Below are 22,026 nucleotides of genomic sequence, written 5' to 3' on the forward strand. Positions count from 1 at the left end.
AGATACTTGTGACCACAGCAGCAGCGTAGAGCTTCTCTGTGGTGTCTCTCTTCTGTTACTTACACATGAATGAATTTGAGTATCAATGAAGGTTCCCACTAAACCTAAAATTTGAGAAACTGGAGGTATGACAATCTGTAAAGAAATTAAAATCTGCTTAGAAAGTCTATTTAAACAGAATGGAAGACAGCTGCTATTATTATTATTATTATTATTATTATTATTATTATTATTATTATTATTATTATTATTATTATTATTATATCCTTGCAACACAGTTATCAGTAGAAAGAAGATAACTTTGAATGTTCACAATCCAGCATTTCTGCTCTGGTTAGTTGTTTCCATAGCTGGAGAGTGACTGTTGGTAAAGTGCTACAGCTGTTTAAAAACTGATCCTGACTTGGCACATTGTCTGCTGAATGTTCTTATGATTATGAAATACTGTCTCAATCTGTTACATTGGTATGGTATTTTCAAATTATAATATTACAAATTTTTGAACAGAAAAATAAATGCTGCGTTCAATTCCTCATGAACTAGCTGTTGGCCACCCTAATGATTTCACACTGATAAATTATGGCTTGCTCCTTTTATTCCATACCAGATGTACTGCTAATTTTGGAGTTGAAACTCCAGGAGCGGAGATGTGCTTAACTCTTGCTGAAACTCCAAGTGAAAATAATTTTGCTTTCATATAACTTCTTTCTATCCTTGAATATTGAAAACTCCCACTACCACAGCTCTTCAGAAATCAAGTGACAGCTATAAGAAAAGACATGTCTTGTAACTAACTTGGCTTTCTTAGTGCAATTGCAATTAGATTGCAATCTAATTTCCTAGATAACAAATCAAATTTAAACTTTGTGATTCGACTTTGATTTTAGTAAATCTATTTGACTGTTTAGGATTTTGTTTGCATTTTTTTTGCAAGATACAAAGAAATTTTTCAAGACTGACCTAATTTTATTCTTAATCAAATTGGTTGACCTCCTAAGCATTTTACATGGGAAGTGCATCTTAGAAATATTCTGTGGTCATTGCCACACAATGTAAATACATATTTTTCTCTCCTCTTTTTGGCCCCATAAAAGGAGTTCAGAATGCAGGCTGAAAATCACTGTCCCTGGTTGTTGTCTCCTTTTTAGCAGTCTACATCCTGTTGAAGTCCTGTGAAATTATTTGGACCTAAAAGCAGGATTCAGTGTCAGGATTATGTGCTCCTTGTTCTTTACATATCTGGGATTTGCTTTCTCTTACCAATGTCATATTTTATTACAAAAACAACCCTGTTAGGGTTTGTTTTAGGTCATATTATTTAACACACAATAGTTTTGATTGAAAAATGGTTGCAGAGAATATCTCAGAAAATAGCTCAGAAATATCTGTACTAACAGCTCTGAAAAAACAAGGAAGGTCCTTGCTATCCAAGCACATGAAGTACTTTGGGAGAACAGAGACTGAGACAAAGCCCTTGAAAAACTCAACTGAAAAGACACTTTCCATATAGATGAGCATACCTGCTTGAAGATACAGACTGGTTTACTAGCATTCATCATACAAGAGTAAAATAATTAAAATCTGTTGTAGAAGTAGCAGACTAGTATTTTTTATTGTAAGGTTATCCACTTAATATCATGCTTTAAGATTGACCTACTGATTTTTAACTTGTAAGTGCTACACATGCCAAAACAGTAGCATAGAGATTTTAGGTTGAAAATATGTTTACAAAAGTGTATTGGCACATATTTTATATTAATTATGCTTAATTATACATATGTCTGTATAGGCTAAGTGTAATGCAGATATTTGCCTTTCAAAATGGAGGCTAAATCTGATACAGTGATGTATATTTATTAAGTACCAAAAGTTCCTTGATATATGTGAAGGGAGTATTAGCAGTGCTCAGTGAAATGGCTTCATTAATTATTGGAGTTTGAAGACAAAACTAATAGTAACTAATTCTTGCAGGAGATCTAGTAATTTCTTGTATTGCCTGTTCTGTGAGTTAACTTCTACATAAAGTTACGACTAACCTTTTTAAGAGCAGTTCTTTCCAGATAGACACTATGAAACATGTAAAAAGATACTGAGGCATTCTATATATTGAAGTAGCTGAGCAAGCAGTATAAATATGTAGTAGCTTCTGTATTAAAAGTACAAGAGACTACCGGTTATCAAAAGTATTCTGAGAATATCTGTGTATGAGTACATAATAGTGCACCATAGTAATACAAATAATGCAGAACCCGAGTTCCTGTCAGTGGTGGACAAAGTAACAGATAACAAGGGAGCTTTTGTTCTCTGTAGTCTCTTAATCCAGGATTTTGGGCCTCTTCAAACTCTAATCTGTGTTAACTGCCAGTAATACCAGAAGGCAAAAACAAAAGACCCGGTCATATGTGTGTTCTGGCTCCAGAGTCACTTTGTCATTACCCTGGGAGCAAAGAGCACCTTTGCTCAGTACACACTGCTCAGTATATTGCATGTTAGAATTGCCTAATACGTTGAGAATACCAGAGAATATTTCTACAGCTGTTTAGCTTTTCAGATGTTCCTTTTTTTTTCTCTTCCCAAACAGGTGCTTGACAGCTACCAACGTGCAAAAAGAAACCCCAGTTGAAGATTACTTTTCTTCTGGATTTCTGAGAATTCAGAGCCAGCAGTTATGACCATCAATTCCACAGGAAGCTTTCTTTGGCAAAGAAATAGTCTTTCTTTGGCAAATAACTCAGTACATGGGAAAAAATGGCCTGAAATGTTAATTTCAGGTCACTTTTTTCTTTATTTGTTCAAAAAAATTCTGGTTTGGACACAAAGCTAAGTTGTTAAGACATGCATTTTATACTATCAAGAATGCCCAATTCTTAAGCACTTTTTATATTTGCATTAGTAATGTATGGCCAGTTAAGTGAGGGGGCCATTTTGAGTTGGGAGACGAGTTGGTGTTAGAGTAACTTTGGGGTTCCAAACCAGCTGCAAAATGGCCCCTTCACTGCACTGAATATCTCATGTGCTTGAAAATTGAACTAAATGGCTCCCTCCAGAGAAGCTTGCTGTGTAGCAGTCTGATATTCCAGAAAGAGAATTCCTAGTTGCACTAAAGTAGCTGAAATTCAGTAACATGCAACTAAGACTTTTTCTTCTTAGCTTGAAGAAGCATATATCAGTATGAAAACCGACAAGTGACCACAGCACAATGAGAATTAAGAGTTGAATTCAGTACATATTCAAGAATGTGTTTGTTTCCATCATGATGCATTTAGCAAGACATACTGCAGCACCTTTTTAGAAGGTCATGTTTAGTCTGACATCTTTTTAAAGTAGACATTTTCATGCTTTTTTAAAATATTTAGCTACGCTGAACCAAGTTAGTTATACTTTTATCATTTGTTATAAGAAGCAATATTTTGTAATTTCATACTTAAAAATATTTTTCTCTTTTGGTTTAAAATGGTTTTTGATTAATCTAAGCAGCCTTCTTTAAAAAGATTAAAGCACTTAAGCATTCTGATAATTGAGTTGTGAAAATCATGCTATTCTTGCTGGTTTTCATTATTCCCTTTAGTGGCTGCGACAATGTTTGTATTTCATACCCAAAAGCCTACTGGCTGAAAAAAGTTTCTTTTGGTTCTGACTGTTTTATTTTTAAAGGAGAGTTACAATTTCCTCTGCAGTGAATACTTCGGAGTAGTCCTAAACCTCATGACTAATGGCTGCAGGCAGCTACTCTTATGATACCACAGTACCAAGAGGTATGTCAATACAGAGATACAAGTAGCCTTGTACCACCTTAAAACCTCATGTGGTATTAAAAATCAGCCCATTACACTTCTAGGAAAGCTGAATTTTCACTAGCATTTTGTTTTTACTAGTGTAACATACACTGTGTCTGAGAAATACACAGTCCCTGTCCTTTGTGTTGTGTGGTCCATTCACTGTTCCTTTTTTGACAGATAAACTACTATATGGGGATCTGGGTTCTTTTAAGTGGAGTTACTCATTGCTGCTGTCGTGTAATGGAACACGTACTGTGTTAACATTTATAACAGGGGATTTCATGTCTTGCCGTTTACTTACAGAGAGCGGAGCAGGAGACCTTACCTTAGCAATAGGCTGTGTAATCTAAAGGAATCTCAGCTCTGGGACCCTTCATTCTATTGAAGATGTTTTGCTGTGGCTGTCCAAAAATTAAAGCTCTGTCAAACATCTCGAGAGGATTTTCTTAACCATGTTGCCTTACTTATAAAGTTAGTGAACATTGATTTTCAAAGCACCTGCGAGCAGCGTTACTGTAGAATTGTATAGATTTTGCTGTATTAGTTGCCAGGTCTCTATTTTTCAGCTGTGTGAAACACCTGATACTGGCTTTCCACAGGCCTAAAACTACATGATGCTTTTTTCTTAAACTTATTCTCTACATTCTGTGTTACATGGTATGGTTGCAAGCTGTCTGATGCTGTGTTCATGTAGCAATAGCAGGACTTTCAAGGTTCATCATAATCATTTGACATTGCCTATACCATCAGCTGTTTTGTTCTACATTTGTTTGTACTTTCAGCCACACCACACATTAAAACAAAGGTAATCAAATTAATTTTTGGCTGTAGCAAAAAACAGAACTTTGATGTAGAAGGGTAATACACACTATACATTTCATCTGAACCTTAGTGCTAAATTAAACAAGCAACTTTTATGTTCATTTTTTCCTATTTTCCAGCCTGTGGTTTCATTCCTTGGAGTATGCATACGGAACACTAGCAAAATTTCAAGCCAAGGAAAAATAGTGTAATTTTAAAGTATTTGTGCAGTGGTTCCCTTGCACAGCACATTAGTCTGCAGTTTACCACTGTGTTATCTAAATAGCTCCATGCCGTACTCTACTACAGTTTTCAGATATGTTTGCCATGTGATCTGTCATCTTTGCCTTGAAAAATGTGTGCATGATTGATGAAAATTACTCTTCTTAATCTGTTTCATATTTAGCTGAAATCTTAGATTTCTGTAGTAGCTTAGTCTCAGTAGAAATGGAGTTCTCATATGAGCATGTATTTTATGGGCACACAAAAAGTAGTGGTTATGCTGAGCATAGCAGTATGTATCAGTTCAAAACCTGCCATCTTCTATGTGGAAAATTAATGGGTTTTATTCCCACATCCTTCTCAAGAATTAAAACAAAACCAAAACCTGAATTTAAATTTCCATGAGTCACTAGATGTCACAATTTCACATAATTTTTACTTTGATATAAAAATTGTGCATATGTAGTGTACACAGGCTAATGCATAATAGGTACCATCCTCTGCCATCTGAAATTTTCCAGTGGGATGGCTACTGCAGAAGAAGGGGAAAGTTTAGTATATTTACAAGAAACTTAGGGAAATTATGACAGTCCTGCGTTGAGGTCAGTTCTTCCACAGCTGAGAAAAGCTGTAATAATTGTGTTGGTCCGTAAGAAATCTTGGCAAGCATCACTAAGGAAAAACATGTAAACATGCGCAAGGAAAGAGAGCCTCCATAAAAAGACCTATTGATATTTTTCATTTTATTGTTGTGGCTGCATTGTTCTGTTGCTAGTTATTTATCTTAAGTAGTTTGTCATCTTTTGGGCTTTTTCTATTTTTTAGAAACTTCTTTTCAAATTAAAAGTTTTACTATGGTATAACTGATCCAGTGAAGTAAAGATTTGGGATGCATAATGTTTATTGTACAAATGCTTATGTAAGGACTGAAAAACCTTTTATGAGTGGGAACAAGAAACTAAATACTCAGTTTCTACTAAAATAACCAAAATGTAAAGTAAACAGCAATAGTCTTGTTCAGAAATTGAATTTGTATCAACAAGAATTTCATGTTCTCATTCACGGAGGTTCCAGATCCTTTACAAATTACCAATAGTCTTACTCACTTTATTGTATTTTCATGTTAGTTATCTGTCTAGGGTAGATGAAGGCATTTTTTTATTCTTTTCAAACATCACTTCTAAGTTTTGCCTGGTTTTGTTTGTTTTTTTTTTTTTAAATCTGACAGTCTGCATTCTACACCAGACACTTGTAAAATAAATTAGTATGATTATATATTGTGTACTTTGTGACTGAATTGGGGATAGAACTCAACATACTTCACTACATTATTTGTAAAGAATCATTTTGAGTATAAGCACTATATTCTGTACTGTTTAATAATAAAGTAATGATAGATGCATTACTGAAGATGCAACTTATTGAGGAGGCAGAAACATTATTGGTTAATGTTACCCTTATTCCATTTGTTGCACTGAATTTCAGGAGTGTAAATTGTAAATCAAGTTTGCTCATGTGTGTAATCAGATTTTATTTTCATTGTAATGCTTATGTAATTAAATTACCTGGATGTATTTCTGGTAATGATTTCATAAGCATGGACAATATGTTGTTGATGTTTCGCACTACAGAATTAATGTTAAGAACAAGAAAAGCTTCTTGCAAAGAAAAGGAGTAACAGAAGCACCTTACTGGGAGAGCATGTTGCATGATTTCAGTCTTCTTGGAGCTGACAGACAGTAGGTCATCCTAAACTTGACTGCAAATTGCTCTTTGGTGTAATAAGCACATCAACATACTGCTATCAATGCTACCAACACAATGGCTATTTCTAACCTATAAATATACTGTAATTTAAGTTTTCCTACAAAGTGAATTTATATTTAATTGCTGCCTAATAATAAATACTTAGAATTTTTAGGACGGTCAAGGAAGGGAGGGCGGGCATGCCAGTATGTTTGTGAGAGGGGCTGTTGCATATATGGGTCTTTGTACTTCCCATTCAGTTCAGCTGTTAATCCAAAACTCACAGCTCTGGCTTTGGTGAATCTGCAACCTGACATTTATGTATTTTTATTGTGATTCAGCTCTTCTATATTCTGTGGCTCAGAGCTTCAGAATTTGACAGAAAAGGTCATCTTTCCATTCTCAAATGTGAATGCTCTGTACCTCAAATATGGAAAATGACCAAGCAATGAATTTTATTCTGCTGAGTTTTTAATATTAATGTGTAAACCATTATCTAAAGCTCATTAACCAGCAGTGTGTCCATTGAAAACAAGTAGAAAGGATGAAGACCATTTTGGTGCATATAATCCAAACTCTGCAGAGACTTTATTCCAGAGACTGTCACCTATCCAGGAATTAGTTTGCCATAAACTGGCTTGATTTTCAGCGTATAAACATAGTTTTTACTTCTAAATTGGTAAATAGGTGTTGGGCATTGGGGATATCCACTTAACATCTTCCAGCGTATTGTTGCTGTTGGTGTATGTTTTGAACTTTAAGTGTATACAAATACATCATCATGAAAGGAAAGCTAAAGAAATACAGATGGCTGTAAGTTGTCTTACATGAATGAAGCCAGTGAAGCTTAATGAAATGAACTTCTTTCTTAAGCCTGTAGAATAAATAAGAAAGAATGAAAACAAAATTTCCATTCACTAGCTTTGTGCAATATTATCATTAGACTAAGACACTACTAGCACATTGTGCTTGGCTTTAAGAAAGTTCTTTAATTCCATTATATTCAAAAGGACATATTAAATGCATATTTTATTGTAAACAATTCTGCAAATTTACTATGCCTGAAAATGCTCAAAGTTATTAAGTATTAAGCACAAGTATGTTTAAAAAAAAGTTTAAGAACTAAACAAAGATTTCTAGCAATACCTAGAAACTAAAAAAAGTTTTAATTGTCTGCTTCTTGGTCTTTTTTCTTTAGTACAGCTTTTCTGCAGTGCAAGTTTATTGATTGCTGTGTATTTCATGGGGTTTTATTATCATGATTCAGACATTTAAACCTGTCCGCAAAGTACTGCATTCACCTTATTGTACATGCAATGTAACATCATACTCACAGTTTTGGTGCTTTAAAATTATTCCTCTTTTCTTTATTAAAGGATATTTATTTGATCACTGTCTTGGTTTTAACTTTGATTATGTTCTAGTATTAAAAAAATACTTTTGGTACAGTTTGGTTCTCACAAAAAAACACTTTCAGATTTAATTCATTTCAGTTCCTGTTGGTATTCTTACAACTCTTCAAATTCCCTGTCATGGTTTAATGGTAGGCAGTTGCATCTAAGCTATGTTGGAGCATGGAATATTTTTATTTAGGTAACATCTTTGTAAATGAAGCCACATTAACAATTTAAGTATTACAGAAGAACTTTGCTCCTAAATGATGCTTGGTATTTGTGCATAATTACAAATCATACCCTTTCCATCTCTTGATCAAAAGACAGAAACACTCTGTGAAAAAGGGTGAAAGTTTAAATACAGAAATGCTAAGAGCTTAGCACCCTTATTACAACTACCATGTCCCTAACTAGAGTTCCTAGGTGTCTGTGGATAAGTTCTTCCTTTTATTGCTTTAGCCATTTTGTGTTATTATTTATGTAGATCTAAATCTTGCAAAAGAGGTATCTTTATATTGTATCTCTTTTCCCTTTTGCTTCTGTGTTTTTGGTGCAATGCAGGTTTCTATCGTATTTCTAGCTGGTTCCTTAACATGAGGAAACAAAAAACCAGTGTATTTCTGGAACAGGAACTTTTAAATGCCATTATAATCCTGAGAGAATAAGAAAAAGGACATTTCAAAGAGCAACATGAAACCAACTTTGTATTTGCATTGCAAATCTGCATTGCAACATGTCATACACAAAATTCAGAGCTGTCTGGCTTTGGTTTCCTAGTGGCGTTTTTCATGCCAGGTAATAATCACTCTTAATTTTGGGTTATGGCAGAACATGTAGAACAAGTAGGAAATGTGTTTTGAAATAATCAGTTTGTTGCTGACTTGAGAGAAGAGAGTTACACTTGTGTCCGAGGTCTGTTCCTAAAGCTCGGCTGTGTGTGACCTTGATGTGGGTGCCTGCACAGGTTTTGCTCTGCAGGACAAACTGATGCTCTGTCAGCTGGTTCTGCTTGGCATTGGCTTTAGTAGATAAGTAGATTGTTTTTTCTAATTCTCTACAGTATCCATACAGATTGGAAGTGAATTTAGTGTTTGCATCAGGATTGGAGATGAGTGAATATTACCTGTAGGCAGACTTGAAAGGTAGTGGTATGCCATGCAGAATAAGGCTTCTTGTTTGTACAACACAAAAGATGAAAGCTTTCATCTTTTTTTTTTCATGCTTATTACATGTCAGATATAAATCAAAGGTACATTGTAAATAAATACTAAGTGGGCCACAGTGCCTCTGAAATAGGGGTACTACTGATGCATGCAGGGTTTGCCTCTGTTCCACCTCTTGATGCTCAACAGAGGCAGTAGGTAGAAAGGAAAGAAGTAAAAATGGAAGGTGTGTTTGGCAGATGTTGTTTTCCAAAACCTATGAACTGTTCCTTTCCTCAGCAGTTCTTACTGCTGCTTCCCATCATAGGGAGAAGCCCAATTTATAGGCTTCATTCTTCCTGCAATTGGAGGGAGCTTAAGAGGAATCCTGAACTGCCACAGTATCTCTGAATCTTGGGATCAGCAAGCCATCAGCATGTCACTACCACCACCACAGCTGGGGCTTTATGCTCAAGTCATAGATCACTGTCTAAATATACCATTACAGAGTTGTGCCACTGTGTTTTTACCATTTGTAAAGGAAGCTTATAATGTCTGTTAAAATGGATAAAATGTTGTCTTAAACTTTAGATGTTTAACTGTTACGGGCATCACTTTGCTTACACAAACTGCCCTTCAGCAGAAAACCATCCCAGAGGTCCCAAGAAGCTACAGGATCATCACCATGTAACCTACCTTGCTCACAGAAGTGCTGCAAGTCTCTGTCCAAATCTCCATCCTGCAGAACTGGTCCCACCAAGAAACCTTTCTGCCCTTTCTCCCTTTGCATTAAGATTCTCAGTCTCTTACTACTTTCTCTAAACTTAATGCAAATCTTCACCACAGTCATGCTCACTGTTCAGATTTTCATCAGCTCAAAACCAGCACCCCTTGAACTGTTGCCTCCACAGGAAGGGCTGGTGGATAAAAAGAGGCAAAGATTACTCTCTGTGCTGTTAAAGCTGCTGCCTGTGTTGTTGCTGGGGTTCACTTATCATTAATCAACCAAAACTTTGGGAAAAAAAGAACCTAAACCAAAACAAAAGTTATATTTACATTCACACTGTATCTGCTATCTTACCCCTTTATTCCTTCTGTAGTTTTGTGCTGTTTGTGGGATGTTGGAGATACTTGTCCTACAGGCAAATCATCTTTATTGCTTTCTTGTCACTCTTTCATCACCATGGAATACAGCAGCCTTCTTGACTTCTCTGAGATGTCTTACTATACCCCACATTGCTTACATAAGACTAAGCACATTCACAGTCTTTCATATGTAAGTCACTGTTTACTTCATTCTTTCATCTTAACAACTTGTCTAATTAGCATCACATTCCCTCTGTACATTACTGTTTAAAAGTCAGGAATAAGAAGATTGAAGAATCATGCAATTCATACAAAGCACTTATATTAACTATGCTTTTTCTTCCTCAGTACTTTATTTTAATCCCATTCAATTTCAGTAAAAGTGTAACTGAGTTCTTAGCATACAAAATCATCAGTGCATGCTCAAACTGCCATGCATGTTAAAAGCACAATTTAAACACCAGTAACAGACATTTATGAATCAACTTATTTTGAAGCACCATAAAAAGATGGCCATTTCTCCCCCCCCCCATGCACTTGCTGTGAGTAAAATGACTGTTAAAGTGGATAAAGTCCTGTGAAAACAATTTGACAGAGAAACCACTGCACACTGCTCTTGGTTTCCAATGACATGTTAAAAAAAAAAGTATTAAATTGGCATTATAAAATAATATTTATAGTATCAAAAATGTTTTAAAAAGCACACATCCTATACTTCTGTTGATGGCGTACATGTATTTTTGTCATGGTTTCCTAAAGATTTCTGCTGCTGAAGAGTCTTCTCTTAATAGCAAAGTAAGTTGAAACATAAGGTTCATTCTTCTCCTGCCCAACACTACTGTTTTATGTGTCCCCTGACACACCCATACTTTGCTCTGTCACTCAGCTCTAAGCCAACTGTGCTCAGTGAGTCAGGCTGTTGGCTTTTGCGAGGTCTGACTATTCATAGGCCATTCCATCAGTGCTGCTTGTGGCCAGTAGACAGGGTCAAAAAAACCCAAGTGATACTTGGAGGATGCCTACTCTTCATTTAGCCATTCCATTTAGAGGAATGCAGAAGTTGTCCTCAGTCAAAGGTTGCATTAGTTAAAGCAAATCTCTGTTTAGGAGATCAGGTTTGTCACTCTTAAAAAAAAAGTCTATATGGGCTATGTATTCAGGGAAGCCATGAGCCACACATTGCCTACGATGGCAGGCTTTGCTTAATTGGTGTACAAAATAACATGCATTATATTTAAATACTCAAAAGCAGTTACATTTCCAAGTTAGTGGTATGTCCCATTCTGCAGAAAACTCCAACCCTTCAAGTATTCAGCTTTTAATTTCTGTTTGCAGTAAGAAACTTTGAACAGAAACTTTGTGTCCCAAACAGCATTTGTTGAGACTGCACTGTCAGCCATCTGGGATAAACCTGGGTTCTGCTCCCAGGCATTAGCTGCCTGAGATAACTACAGAATCCCTGCTTTTTGAGGCCCAGATGAATGAATTTGCTGCAGTTCTTGGTGGATGCTCAAGGTTGCAGGGATGCTTCTGAATAAGGAAGTGCTTGGTACTGTCAGCAGTACCAGCCTGGCTAAGTGATTGAATGCAAAGTTTAGCTTCTGCTCCCTTCCCAGTGGAAGAAGCCTAGCTGTTCCCCAAGAGGACACTACAGTGTCTTCTGTTAACCCATTAATGTGTTGTTGCAATAGCAAGCTGTGAAGTTTCAGTAAAAAAAAAAGCATACCCTGAAATACTGTAAATCAGAATTTCTTCACTTACATTTGTCAAGACCTTCCAGCTGATGAAGGCCTGATCCCTTGACACACCACTGTCACCAGCTAACTCTTTTCCAAGTAACTGCATGCCAGCATTTATGCCGTGTAAGATCCAGCACTATGCCTGTGGGAGCTGTGGAGGTCACCTTACAACTGCCTCTAGTAGTGGCCCCCTCTTCTGGTGCAGCCTGTCAAAAGAGAGACTTGAAATGTTATGGCAAATTCCACAGCCACCTAGCAACTATTGCTGAGCTATAACATTGGCCTCAAGGCTGGTGAACCTGTTTGTTCTTATCTTGTAAGTGAACCATCCTCATTGCCAGGTTCAGAGAGACAATTCCATGTTTGGGCACACCAGCAGTTCCAGTGCAGTTGCTTGCTCAGTCACAGAGAACCACCAGTGCTGTGGCTCTGTGAGGTCTTATTTCCCTTCTGGACTTTAAAAGTCCTTGTCACAGGTTCAACACTGCAATTTGGCCCAAGTGTTAAAATTCCTTTAAACCCCTCTGAACCAACAGCAGTGTTTGCCACCTGCCCAACCTGTTAGTCAAGACTAAGTCCCATAGCTGGATTTCCCAGCCTGACTCAGGTACAGAGAGCTGCTGTCATCTTTGTACTTGTTCTCTCATGGAGATTTCCAATGTACCTATAATTCATTTGCTAAAGACTTGTCACCTATCCTAGCTGATGACAGAAATCCTCTAGCTTGATGGGAAGTTTTGCTGCCAATCCTAACACATTTTTCCATTTTGACTTGAGGAGTTACGTGTGCCTTATAGGTATTTTCTATTTGTGCAACACAGTTATCATCAATGGTGGAGAGCATGAAAACTCATATCTTCTGAAAATACATTGCTGTCTTTTAGACAGCTGTGTTTCAAGGTACTTTCTTAGTAGCATGCCTCAGTAATGCTTGTTTAGAAGATCCCCAATGCTTCCTCACTGAGGCTGAGATATTCATGCACAACAGTCGGCACTTCATTCCCACAAGTATCTTTTGTGTGGGTGGGGTTTGCGTTTTTTTGGGTTACTGATGTCCTTGCTGGGTGAGCTTGACACTGAATATTTATGTTTCTCATTCCATAAGCAGTTTAAGACTTATACTGACTATAAACATGTTTGGTTGTTCTATGTTATGCAAGAGAAGATAACACAGAACAAAAGGAAAATGCAAGAAATAGAGGATAATGAAAGTTTTGACTGGTAGGTTCAAATAGTAACAATAACCACCTCAAAAAAAGCTTTCATAATTTCTTTTCGAAGAGGTAGGGGAAAGCAGCTTATATCAAATCTACGTATTACTCTGCTTCTTTAAAATATACAAAATTAAATTTCCCCTTTTCTCCCCCTGCAAGCAAAACTGAATGTGCAAAATGCTCTGGAGCAAAAGGGTACCAGACTGGTAATGACAGAGCTACAGTTTTGAAGCAGTAGCTTCTGAACAAAGGACAGCAAGCCCTCCTGGGTTGCTTCTGGGACAGACAGCAAGTGCAGCTGGCAGGGTGTAGCAGGGACTAGATGCAGGATGCTCACATGAAACACTACTTGAGGCACTCAGCTACATACTTCTACCCTGGCTCCTCTCACTAAGTGAAAGTCAAAGAGAGCTGTACCTTACTGAGATAGATTTCTGGTTCTCATTGCTGTGGGTTCCTGAGAAACAAAACTGCTGGAATTATAAAAATAACCATATATATTCAGATGTGAAGAAAGAAGTAGATTTAATGTTAAAATTTCCATCCATAGGTAAGGGCTATGATCTTTCTCCTGCAGGCAAATGCAAGGTCAATTTGCTTCACATTTCTTTTGTTTTGTTTAGAGACAATTCCACTGAACATTTAACAAAATACAAGCCAGACTCAGAGAATTTCAAAGGCCTTGTTCTCTTTCTGCAAGTATCTGCATGACCATATTTAATTCAACAAGAGGAAATCCATACACACAGATTATATTTACACATACCTTGTCAAGTGTAGCTCTTCCTCTCCCCTTAGCACCTGGATGCATGGTATTGTTTGTGAAGGTCCTTAGTTCTGCCCTCCTTCTTGATCTACTGGGAAAAAATCCTTCTTCAAGAATTACCACAGTCACAGAAATGCAAGTTCTCTTCCAAGAAAATGTCTATGTTGCTATTCTCAATCTAATGGAAGCAAAAGCAGCTGACACACTGCTGGATCCATGCAGTAAGGTGAGGCTTGGATGAGAGCAGATGAGAATTCCCAAAGCAGGGAACAAGGTTGGAAACTACTTCCAAGTTAAAAGAAAGAAAAAACCCCAAACTCAGCTCAGAATTCCATTACATAAACATCATAGGAACTGATGGCAGCAGAAAACAGGGAGCACTAATGGCTAATACTGGTATCAAACCTCTAGAGTTGTGAAGGTAAAAGACAGAAAGGACATGGGGTTTGCAGACTTCAGCTGTGTTCATGAAACACACCCCCAGTGCTGACGTTGGGAAGCCTCTAGCAATCAAGAGTGGAGTTTCGGGGCAAGCCATGTCTGCTCAATGTCAGCATGATGTGAGCACCTAAGGAAAATGAGATCCTTTCAGGTGGTTTGTCATTCCCTATGCAAATCATTCTTGCCTATTTTACAGCGACACTACACAAGGGTTCCACACTAGGGAATCTTTTTGAAATCGGTTTCCCTCACCCACTCCAAATTTACAACACCTTTGATAGTTACTTTCCTTCCAATACATTTATCTGAAAATACTAAGGATTGCCAGATATGTCGTTGCATCTGAGCTCTGCTTATGCAAGACCCAGCAATAAGGGGGAAAGTACGTATATTGTGTTTCTTTGGTCCTATGATGAGCTGCCAGCAGTGCAGAAGCAGAACTGGCCACTACAGGTCCCTGAGAGGTTGTGGTGGGCAAGCTATGAGACCCCTTATGGTGTGAAAACCTCCTTATGTCTATAGTATCTAGAGGTATTGTGACATTTAGACTCACACCTGCTTTCTGGCTAGGCATGGCCAGAAGAATGGACACGAGCTGAACTGACTCTGGGATCTAACACAAAACTCTGTTCATTGTTCCAAAACGTTTTAAAAAACAGGGAAAATTCATCCATCTTGTCTGAAGTAAGTGGAGTAAAATGAGGAACTAAGGCTGCTAAGCAAAACCATAGATTTCAAATAATATGTGTTATTCCATGATATGGTCTCTGCTTAGCACTGTTCAGAGGTAGTGCACAAATGCAGCATTACTAAGAAAATGTAAACAAGACAGTTTGAACATTGCTTAGCAGAGTCAGGTCCATTTTCTGAAAAAGAAACCCCAGTGTATAGGTGTGCACTTAACTGGCATGTTCAGTTCCTGGGACTGAACTATGCACATTGGGATGGAGTTTCTTGATGGTATTTTTTAATTGTCTTCTGACATCCAGATCTAATCTCTAATTAGATCTATCTTTGGCCTTAAGGTTTTTGCAACTAACCAAGTTAAGTGCTTTTACTGATATCTGCAGCTCTGCAGAGAATTGTCTGCAACAGTCCTCCATTCATCTCTCCATGCAGTATTTCTGAAAAATGGCTTTGATTTTGACTTTTGAATGCAGTGTTCAAAGAGTGCTGTTCAGCAGCCACTTCAGTACAGAATATATAAGATGACAGAATGAAATGAGGTTTAGCCTCTTATTGAAGGCAAACCTGAAGTTAATCCCCAACTGGTAGAAAAATGAGCAGAAATCAGAACCCTTTCACAACTGACAACTGAAAAGATATATCCCAAAATATTAATCTTTAATTGATGCATTGTTAATTCTAGGGTTTTCTTTAAAGGAATTATCTTGGGAATGCCACCGATAACGTTAAATGATACTTATTTGTGTAACAACTGGTTTAGCCCTTTATTTATTTATTTATTTGTATTTTACCTGAAAATGTATTTTCTTAGAGATGTTATAACCACATTTCTGCATTAGCAGTTCATTTTGTTCTCCTCTTCCCTGGATATATTGGCCAGGAAAAGGAACTTCCACTCATCTATAATGGACAGTTTAATTCACATCTTTTACTTTGTCCACATAGAAAAATGCAATTTCTGGATCATTGAGGCATATGGATTATGAACAACACACTCCAAAACTAGCTATCCAGACGGGGATATACTTACAAAAAATTTTTATGTCAAAGTCAGGATTTCACAACATAACACACTAATGCAAAATCCAGTAGCACCTGAAAGATTAAGGTAGCTGCTGCTATCACTTGCACATACTTTAAAAAGATTTAAGGAAAAAAAAAAAGAATAATACATTCTTCAGAGAATAGCAAGTGTATTTCAAAATAAAAAACTGTGGGTTTAATTTCTTTTCTCTTTTTTTTTTTTTTTTTTTGTTCTATTTTTGTATTTCTGTGAGGCTTATGGTAATTCTTTTGTTGGCTTTTTTTTTTTTCCCCAAGACTGTAGTTGCCAAGTAAATTTATACACAAAGTAACTGCTCTCCCCTCCAGTGCAAGTTCACGGTCATGCTTTCAGGCTATAGTACTTATAGTACCAACCAGCCAACCATATAGTACTGAACAACGTTTTCTTGTATACATATTCCCATAGTTTCATTAAAGATAGATACAATGTACAGTACTTGTCTCTGGGACAGTAATGTTTCAAATGGCAAAACCTTTACTTTAAAACAGAAGTGAAGAGGCTACAGTAGGTATAGCCACCTAAGTAGGAACTTTAGATCACAATTTCTAAACACTTGCCTACTGTACATAAGCATTAAAAATAGTCTTAGACATAGGATTTTATTTATATGTGCACGTATGTCCACCTCATCCCATATTTATGTTTGGCAACTATTTGGGAATTCAAAGGTGCAGCCCTCAATAATTGTATTATTTAAAAAAAAAAAAGAAATGAAGCTTATCTATTCTATGAGAAAAAGAAATTCTCAAATATCAATTTCCAATTTTAAATTTAATTTCAATAGGAAAATATTAAAAATGTGCACATCTAAATTTTTCCATGTTCTGTATATACATATGTGTGTGTACTTATACATAGAAATGCTCATGTACCACACATATTCACAAAATTTAAGTGGAAATATTTCTGTCCACTATTTTCCCCACACATATGACATCATATCTTTAAAAATGTCAATAATAATATCATTAAAAATAATATTACATTTATTCCATCATTATGTTTTTTTATTCTTTCTTCATCCTTATTATGTCCACTGAGCATTAACAGGCCAAATTCTCCTTGCACTTCCACGGATGTTATGCCAACAGAATGTTGCTGACATCACATCAAGGACACATCTGGTTTACAGCAGCACAAGTGACAGGAGAATCAGGCCCAAATATCCCCAGGAAAATTAAAAACTGGCTGTATCTGCTCATATGGACCTGATGAAGATATACACACTAATGTCTAAAATCCCCTGAATGATTAACATGTAGCTCACCACAAAGTTTTCAACCAGTAGCACAATGAAACAAGCTCCCCCCACCCCTTTAATAAATGTGAGAAAATACCCTAAAAAATATGGAGAAAGCGTAAACATTGTGTATATTACATACCATATAATACATGACAGTTTTAGCATTTAACTTAAGCCACTTCCCTGACTAGTCAGGGGAGACCTGATAATCACCAGTTAAGGGAAAAGAAAAAGGTATTTTAGAAATAAAGCATGTCTTTCCAATATAAATGACAACCTGTGTGTATTATATGGTACATACACACAGTACATACATTAAAACAAACTCATCTTTTCTAGCTTTAAATATCAGTCTCTAAGTGAATTAAACTGTGTTCTACAAATTGAATAAGCAGCTAGATTTCATGTTTAACATTCAAATTAATTTGGGGAGCAAACAAAGGTTCGTGCATCTTTCAACTCTGAGGTCTGACATTCATTCATACATTTTAAAAAAGCCCTCTTCAGCATTACAAGCAATTTATGGCAAGAATGCACTGTGATGCAAGACACATGACAATTGGCTTACCTTTCAAAGAGTTGGGTTTTTTAAAATAAATCTATTATATAAAGAAATATGTGTTTGCCAAAAGTCTGTTAAAATTACATCAAAACAACTTTAAAACCTGCTTACTGAGGATAATTCAATGCAATGTCCTGTTTTTAAACATTTACTTAACAGTTCAGAATATTGCCTGGTCTAGTTTGGATAAAGATGTGATATGAAGACCCATAAAAGAGTAAACATGTCTTCAGTTCAATTTGCTATGACAATAAAACTTCAAAAAAAACTTCTAGCCTTTTTGGCTAGACACGTTCAGTGTACGAACAATCCCTTGTGGTACCTCTGTGCTCTTAATGAATCTGTAACAGAACAGTGCTCCCCATAGTCTATTATTCACAGAACCTCTATTTCATGTCACATTCTGAAAAAGTCTCTTGTAGAACAGATTAACAGCAAATTGAACATTCAATATATGTATCAAGGCCAGATAACAAAAAACTGGCCATTCCTTGTAATATGTGCAGGTCAAATTTAAAATTTTAAGTTTACATTTAAAATTCTCTGGGGGGTTTGGGCATTTTATTTTTCCTGTGGGACTCACCTTCTATCACTGGCTGGCTTCAAAATTTAGTTAAGTGGAAGATACTATCTCACTGTAAGTACATGAAATTCATATGAAAAACTAAACCTTACATTGGACAATATTGTAGAACACCAAAGTAAGCTCCATAAAGAAATACGGTATCTTCCAGTATATATGTATAGCTATAAAAAAATCAAAAAACCAACCAGCCAACCAACCCCAAAAAAAGAAAAAGGAAGAAGTTCATACAAGCAATTATAGTAAATTTGTTTCAATTAAAGATGCAACTCTCTCTCATTCCCGGCAAGAATAAATTTGTTCCGGCACTGCTTCTCCACAGTGCAACATATCCTGAGAAATTATTAAGAACAAAATACAAGTCTGTCATCACTAAGTTCTTGCACAAAACACAGCATTTAAATATATTAAATAAAACAGCCAATAACCTATATTTTATCTGTCACAAAATGGGGTGTGTCCTGGGACACTGCTAATTCTTCCATCACTGATACTTAGAAAATAATTGCTTTCAATTATTGTTAATATCTTTCAAGTTATCTGTGGCCAATAATGTAAAAGGAGGTAATTTGTAATTCAAGTTTTTTTGTTTGTTTGTTTGGTTTTTTTTTTTCTTAAACTGGCTACAAGCTAAGTTCTAAATTTTACATTGAATTACAAGTCAAATTTAAAACAATCCCTCTCAGAGGAGCATTTTCTAATTTTGTGCAACTTTGATGCAGAGCCCAACACAGTCCTATGAAGAGAGACAGTGCATCTTTAAGCTGATTGGCACTGAAATCCCATTTTCTTTAACTACACTCTATTAACTTGGCCAAGTTATCTCGTAATTCTGTTAGCTCAAATATTTTTCCATCAAGAATTTCTAAAAGTGTCTTCAAGTTATTGCGAAAAGCTTCTTGCTCATTCTGACTTTTCTCCAGACGTTGCTCTAGATCAGACAGCTGTCCTTCCAGGTCTTTGTTTCGAATTTCTACTTCCTTCAGAGAAAATACACAACATGTTAATATGTTGTCTGCAAACAGAAAGCAGTCTAACTTCCTCTTGGTACTCATGTGCTATGTTTGTCAACTGCTTTTTAAAATAATTTGTAACCCTTTACAGTTTTCACTAAGTCAAAACCAGAACCTGAATTGTTACTACATTTGCATATGTACTGCCACTTCCTCCATTTTTCCATAATTATCTGAAGGACTGAAACTTTTGGAGAGGAACAAACTTTAGTCAGTGAACAAATGATACACTTATTCAGGTATGTTATCACTTCTATCATTCAGAAAGGTACTGCCTAATGAAAACATCTTCTCAGAGTTTACTTATGTTGAAGTATACCCTGATTCAGACTATATTATTTGCTCAAGGACATAGTTCTCCATCAAAAATTCTCATGCAAAAACCCATCCAGAACACTGCTTTAGAGACAGAGGAGCACCACCTGATTCCCATCCTGTATACAGGCTTTGCACTCTGAAAATTAAGACAGGAACATAACCAAGCCCAAGTGGATGTCAAGGTGACTGTAAGAAATGTAAACCAGGAGGTGCAAGCTGCACATCATGCCTCACTGCACAGCACCCACTTGTGGAGCAGGGACAATGAGAGAGCCACCACTGCTGTACAGATGTACCATTCCCATGCAGTGGGGGAAAGATGAAGCAGCAGCATGTTGGACAAAGCCCAGGGGGTCTGACCCTGGGTCTCACTCACAAGGAGAAACCCTTGGCATTCAATCCTGGGACTCCTCGCAGCTCCAGCTTGCACCTGATGGGTGATGGTGCCGACTGCTCTGCCCTGTACAAGACAGCTGCCCTCTCTCCAATTAAATCACAAATTAATCAGTCACCTGGGTCTGGAATAGCATATTTTCCTTTGTTTCATTCATTGCACACCTCATAAATTCATGGTAAGTTTTGTAATCTCAGTTACAAAAATCACTTTCAAAGGCAGCACAGAGACAGTGTGTTTAGTACACCATACACTCTGTACAGCCATCTCTGGAAAAGTGCATAGTGAATTCATATTTATGTGAATGGTAACATATTTTTCAACACCTCCTCCCTTTACAGTGGTTTTGTGTCACAAAGCTTTAACAGGCCTGAGATTTTACTACAGCTAGTTTTACAAATAGGAAGGGAGATCTGGCAACAGTCAATGATCGCAGCGTGAGCAACTCCTCTTTCAGCCCTCCAACTCTCTCACTGGTTTTGGTGTGATTCTTCTGCCTCCCTCAAGACTAAGAAATATATTCATGTTTACATTGGAGAGATCTCAGCTAACCATAGAAAACAACCTGACCTACACAGAAAATATATTGGGTCATTCAAGAGCAACAGGTATGTAATGGCAGCCCTGTGTCAAAGCCTGAGAAAGGTATCCACTTGTGAGGGGTCTCACAGCAGCATCAATTGGGTGCTGCATCCCTGGCCAGAGGAGGGATGGGGTGACATGGCCAGGGCTCAGTTTCAGCTCCCAGCCTCTGTAACAGCAGAGAGTTCTGGGCCCCCCAGCAGTGCTGCAGGACATTCACTGCCTCATAGCTGTGGCTGCTTGTGGAGCCACAGGTTACCTCCCAGCCAAACTGAAGGCCTCCCTTACTCGTTTGCAAATGAGCAAGTGAAAAACTATGGAGTTTTGGGCACCAGTCTTGAACAGCCAGCACACCTGAGAGCAGGAATTACCCCTTATTGCCAGGTTCAAGAGAAGAATTAATTTGTTTATCATTGAATAATTTAGTTGCCAAAGTGCTAAAAGAAGCTAACTGGATAGCGCACTTGTAGAAATTATACAATGCACACATGCTTATATAGTGAATACCTACCCCACTGCTTCTACAGATGAAGACAACTGGTTATAACCCAGTCACACTATGTAAAGGCTCTTCTTCATTGGGTCTACTCCTGTCTTCCAAGCCAAACACTTACAAGTACTACCTCGTGTAGTGATTGCACAGGTCCAAGACCCTCTGAGGGCCAAGTGATTACAGTATAGGACACAAAAGCAAAATCCAAGGTCCTCTCAGCTTTGCCAGAGTGACACAGACCTTTCTTTAGCTCACAGAAAACTGATAGCTGTTTTTCAGTAGTTGCCCATCCTGTCATTACTTCTCTCCTAGTCACCAAATTTGTGTGCTCTAGGAAGTCTTCTTGCCACTGATCTTACCTCAGAGATAATTAATTCCTGTAAGCAGGCAAGCCAGTAATGAAATAGACCACTTTGGAACAAATCTATAGATACTTATATGGCTCTACATTGTGATATCTGGGCTTGACTAGAGCATTCTGTTGGCCTGTATCTAGCACTGAAGAACACCTTTCAGGCCCTTCTCACGTATTTTTAATGAAATATGCCACAAGATGTTGCTTTTAATTTCTGGAAAATGCTACTTCTTAAATTTACGTTTGACCCTTATGCATATTTACCCTGAATTAGTATTAATGCTTTCTGCAATGTTATTGCATTGTAAGTTCATGTCTAGCTCAAGTGCAGTTTCCTGTTTCAAATCAGTCAGCTTCAAAACTTGCTTCTTGATTGGAAGAGGTGGATTACATGTAATGT

At 37.0% G+C, this 22,026-nt stretch overlaps 2 protein-coding genes across 5 annotated transcripts in view; one reads left to right on the forward strand and one right to left on the reverse strand.

Moving 5' to 3' along the window:
- JMY (junction mediating and regulatory protein, p53 cofactor) overlaps window positions 1-7,937 on the forward strand; it is a 64,597-nt gene extending 56,660 nt beyond the window's left edge. Inside the window, exons 11-12 of one of the 4 annotated variants that reach the window (XR_008435475.1) lie at window positions 2,582-3,755; window positions 4,083-7,937. The gene's annotated coding sequence lies outside the window, so the exon portion shown is untranslated. Of the gene's footprint in view, window positions 1-2,581 lie in introns of all 4 variants that reach the window. The other 3 variants (XR_008435476.1, XR_008435477.1, XM_053969031.1) reach the window with 3 other exon arrangements.
- A 7,970-nt stretch (window positions 7,938-15,907) lies between these two features.
- Window positions 15,908-22,026, reverse strand: part of HOMER1 (homer scaffold protein 1) — an 87,707-nt gene continuing 81,588 nt past the window's right edge. Inside the window, exon 9 of the mRNA XM_053932055.1 lies at window positions 15,908-19,451. Coding sequence (XP_053788030.1) covers window positions 19,263-19,451 — 189 coding nt within the window. The 3' untranslated portion in view covers window positions 15,908-19,262. The remainder of the gene's footprint in view (window positions 19,452-22,026) is intronic.

This window comes from Vidua chalybeata, chromosome Z (genome assembly GCF_026979565.1).
Source record: "Vidua chalybeata isolate OUT-0048 chromosome Z, bVidCha1 merged haplotype, whole genome shotgun sequence".
Taxonomy (NCBI): domain Eukaryota; kingdom Metazoa; phylum Chordata; class Aves; order Passeriformes; family Viduidae; genus Vidua; species Vidua chalybeata.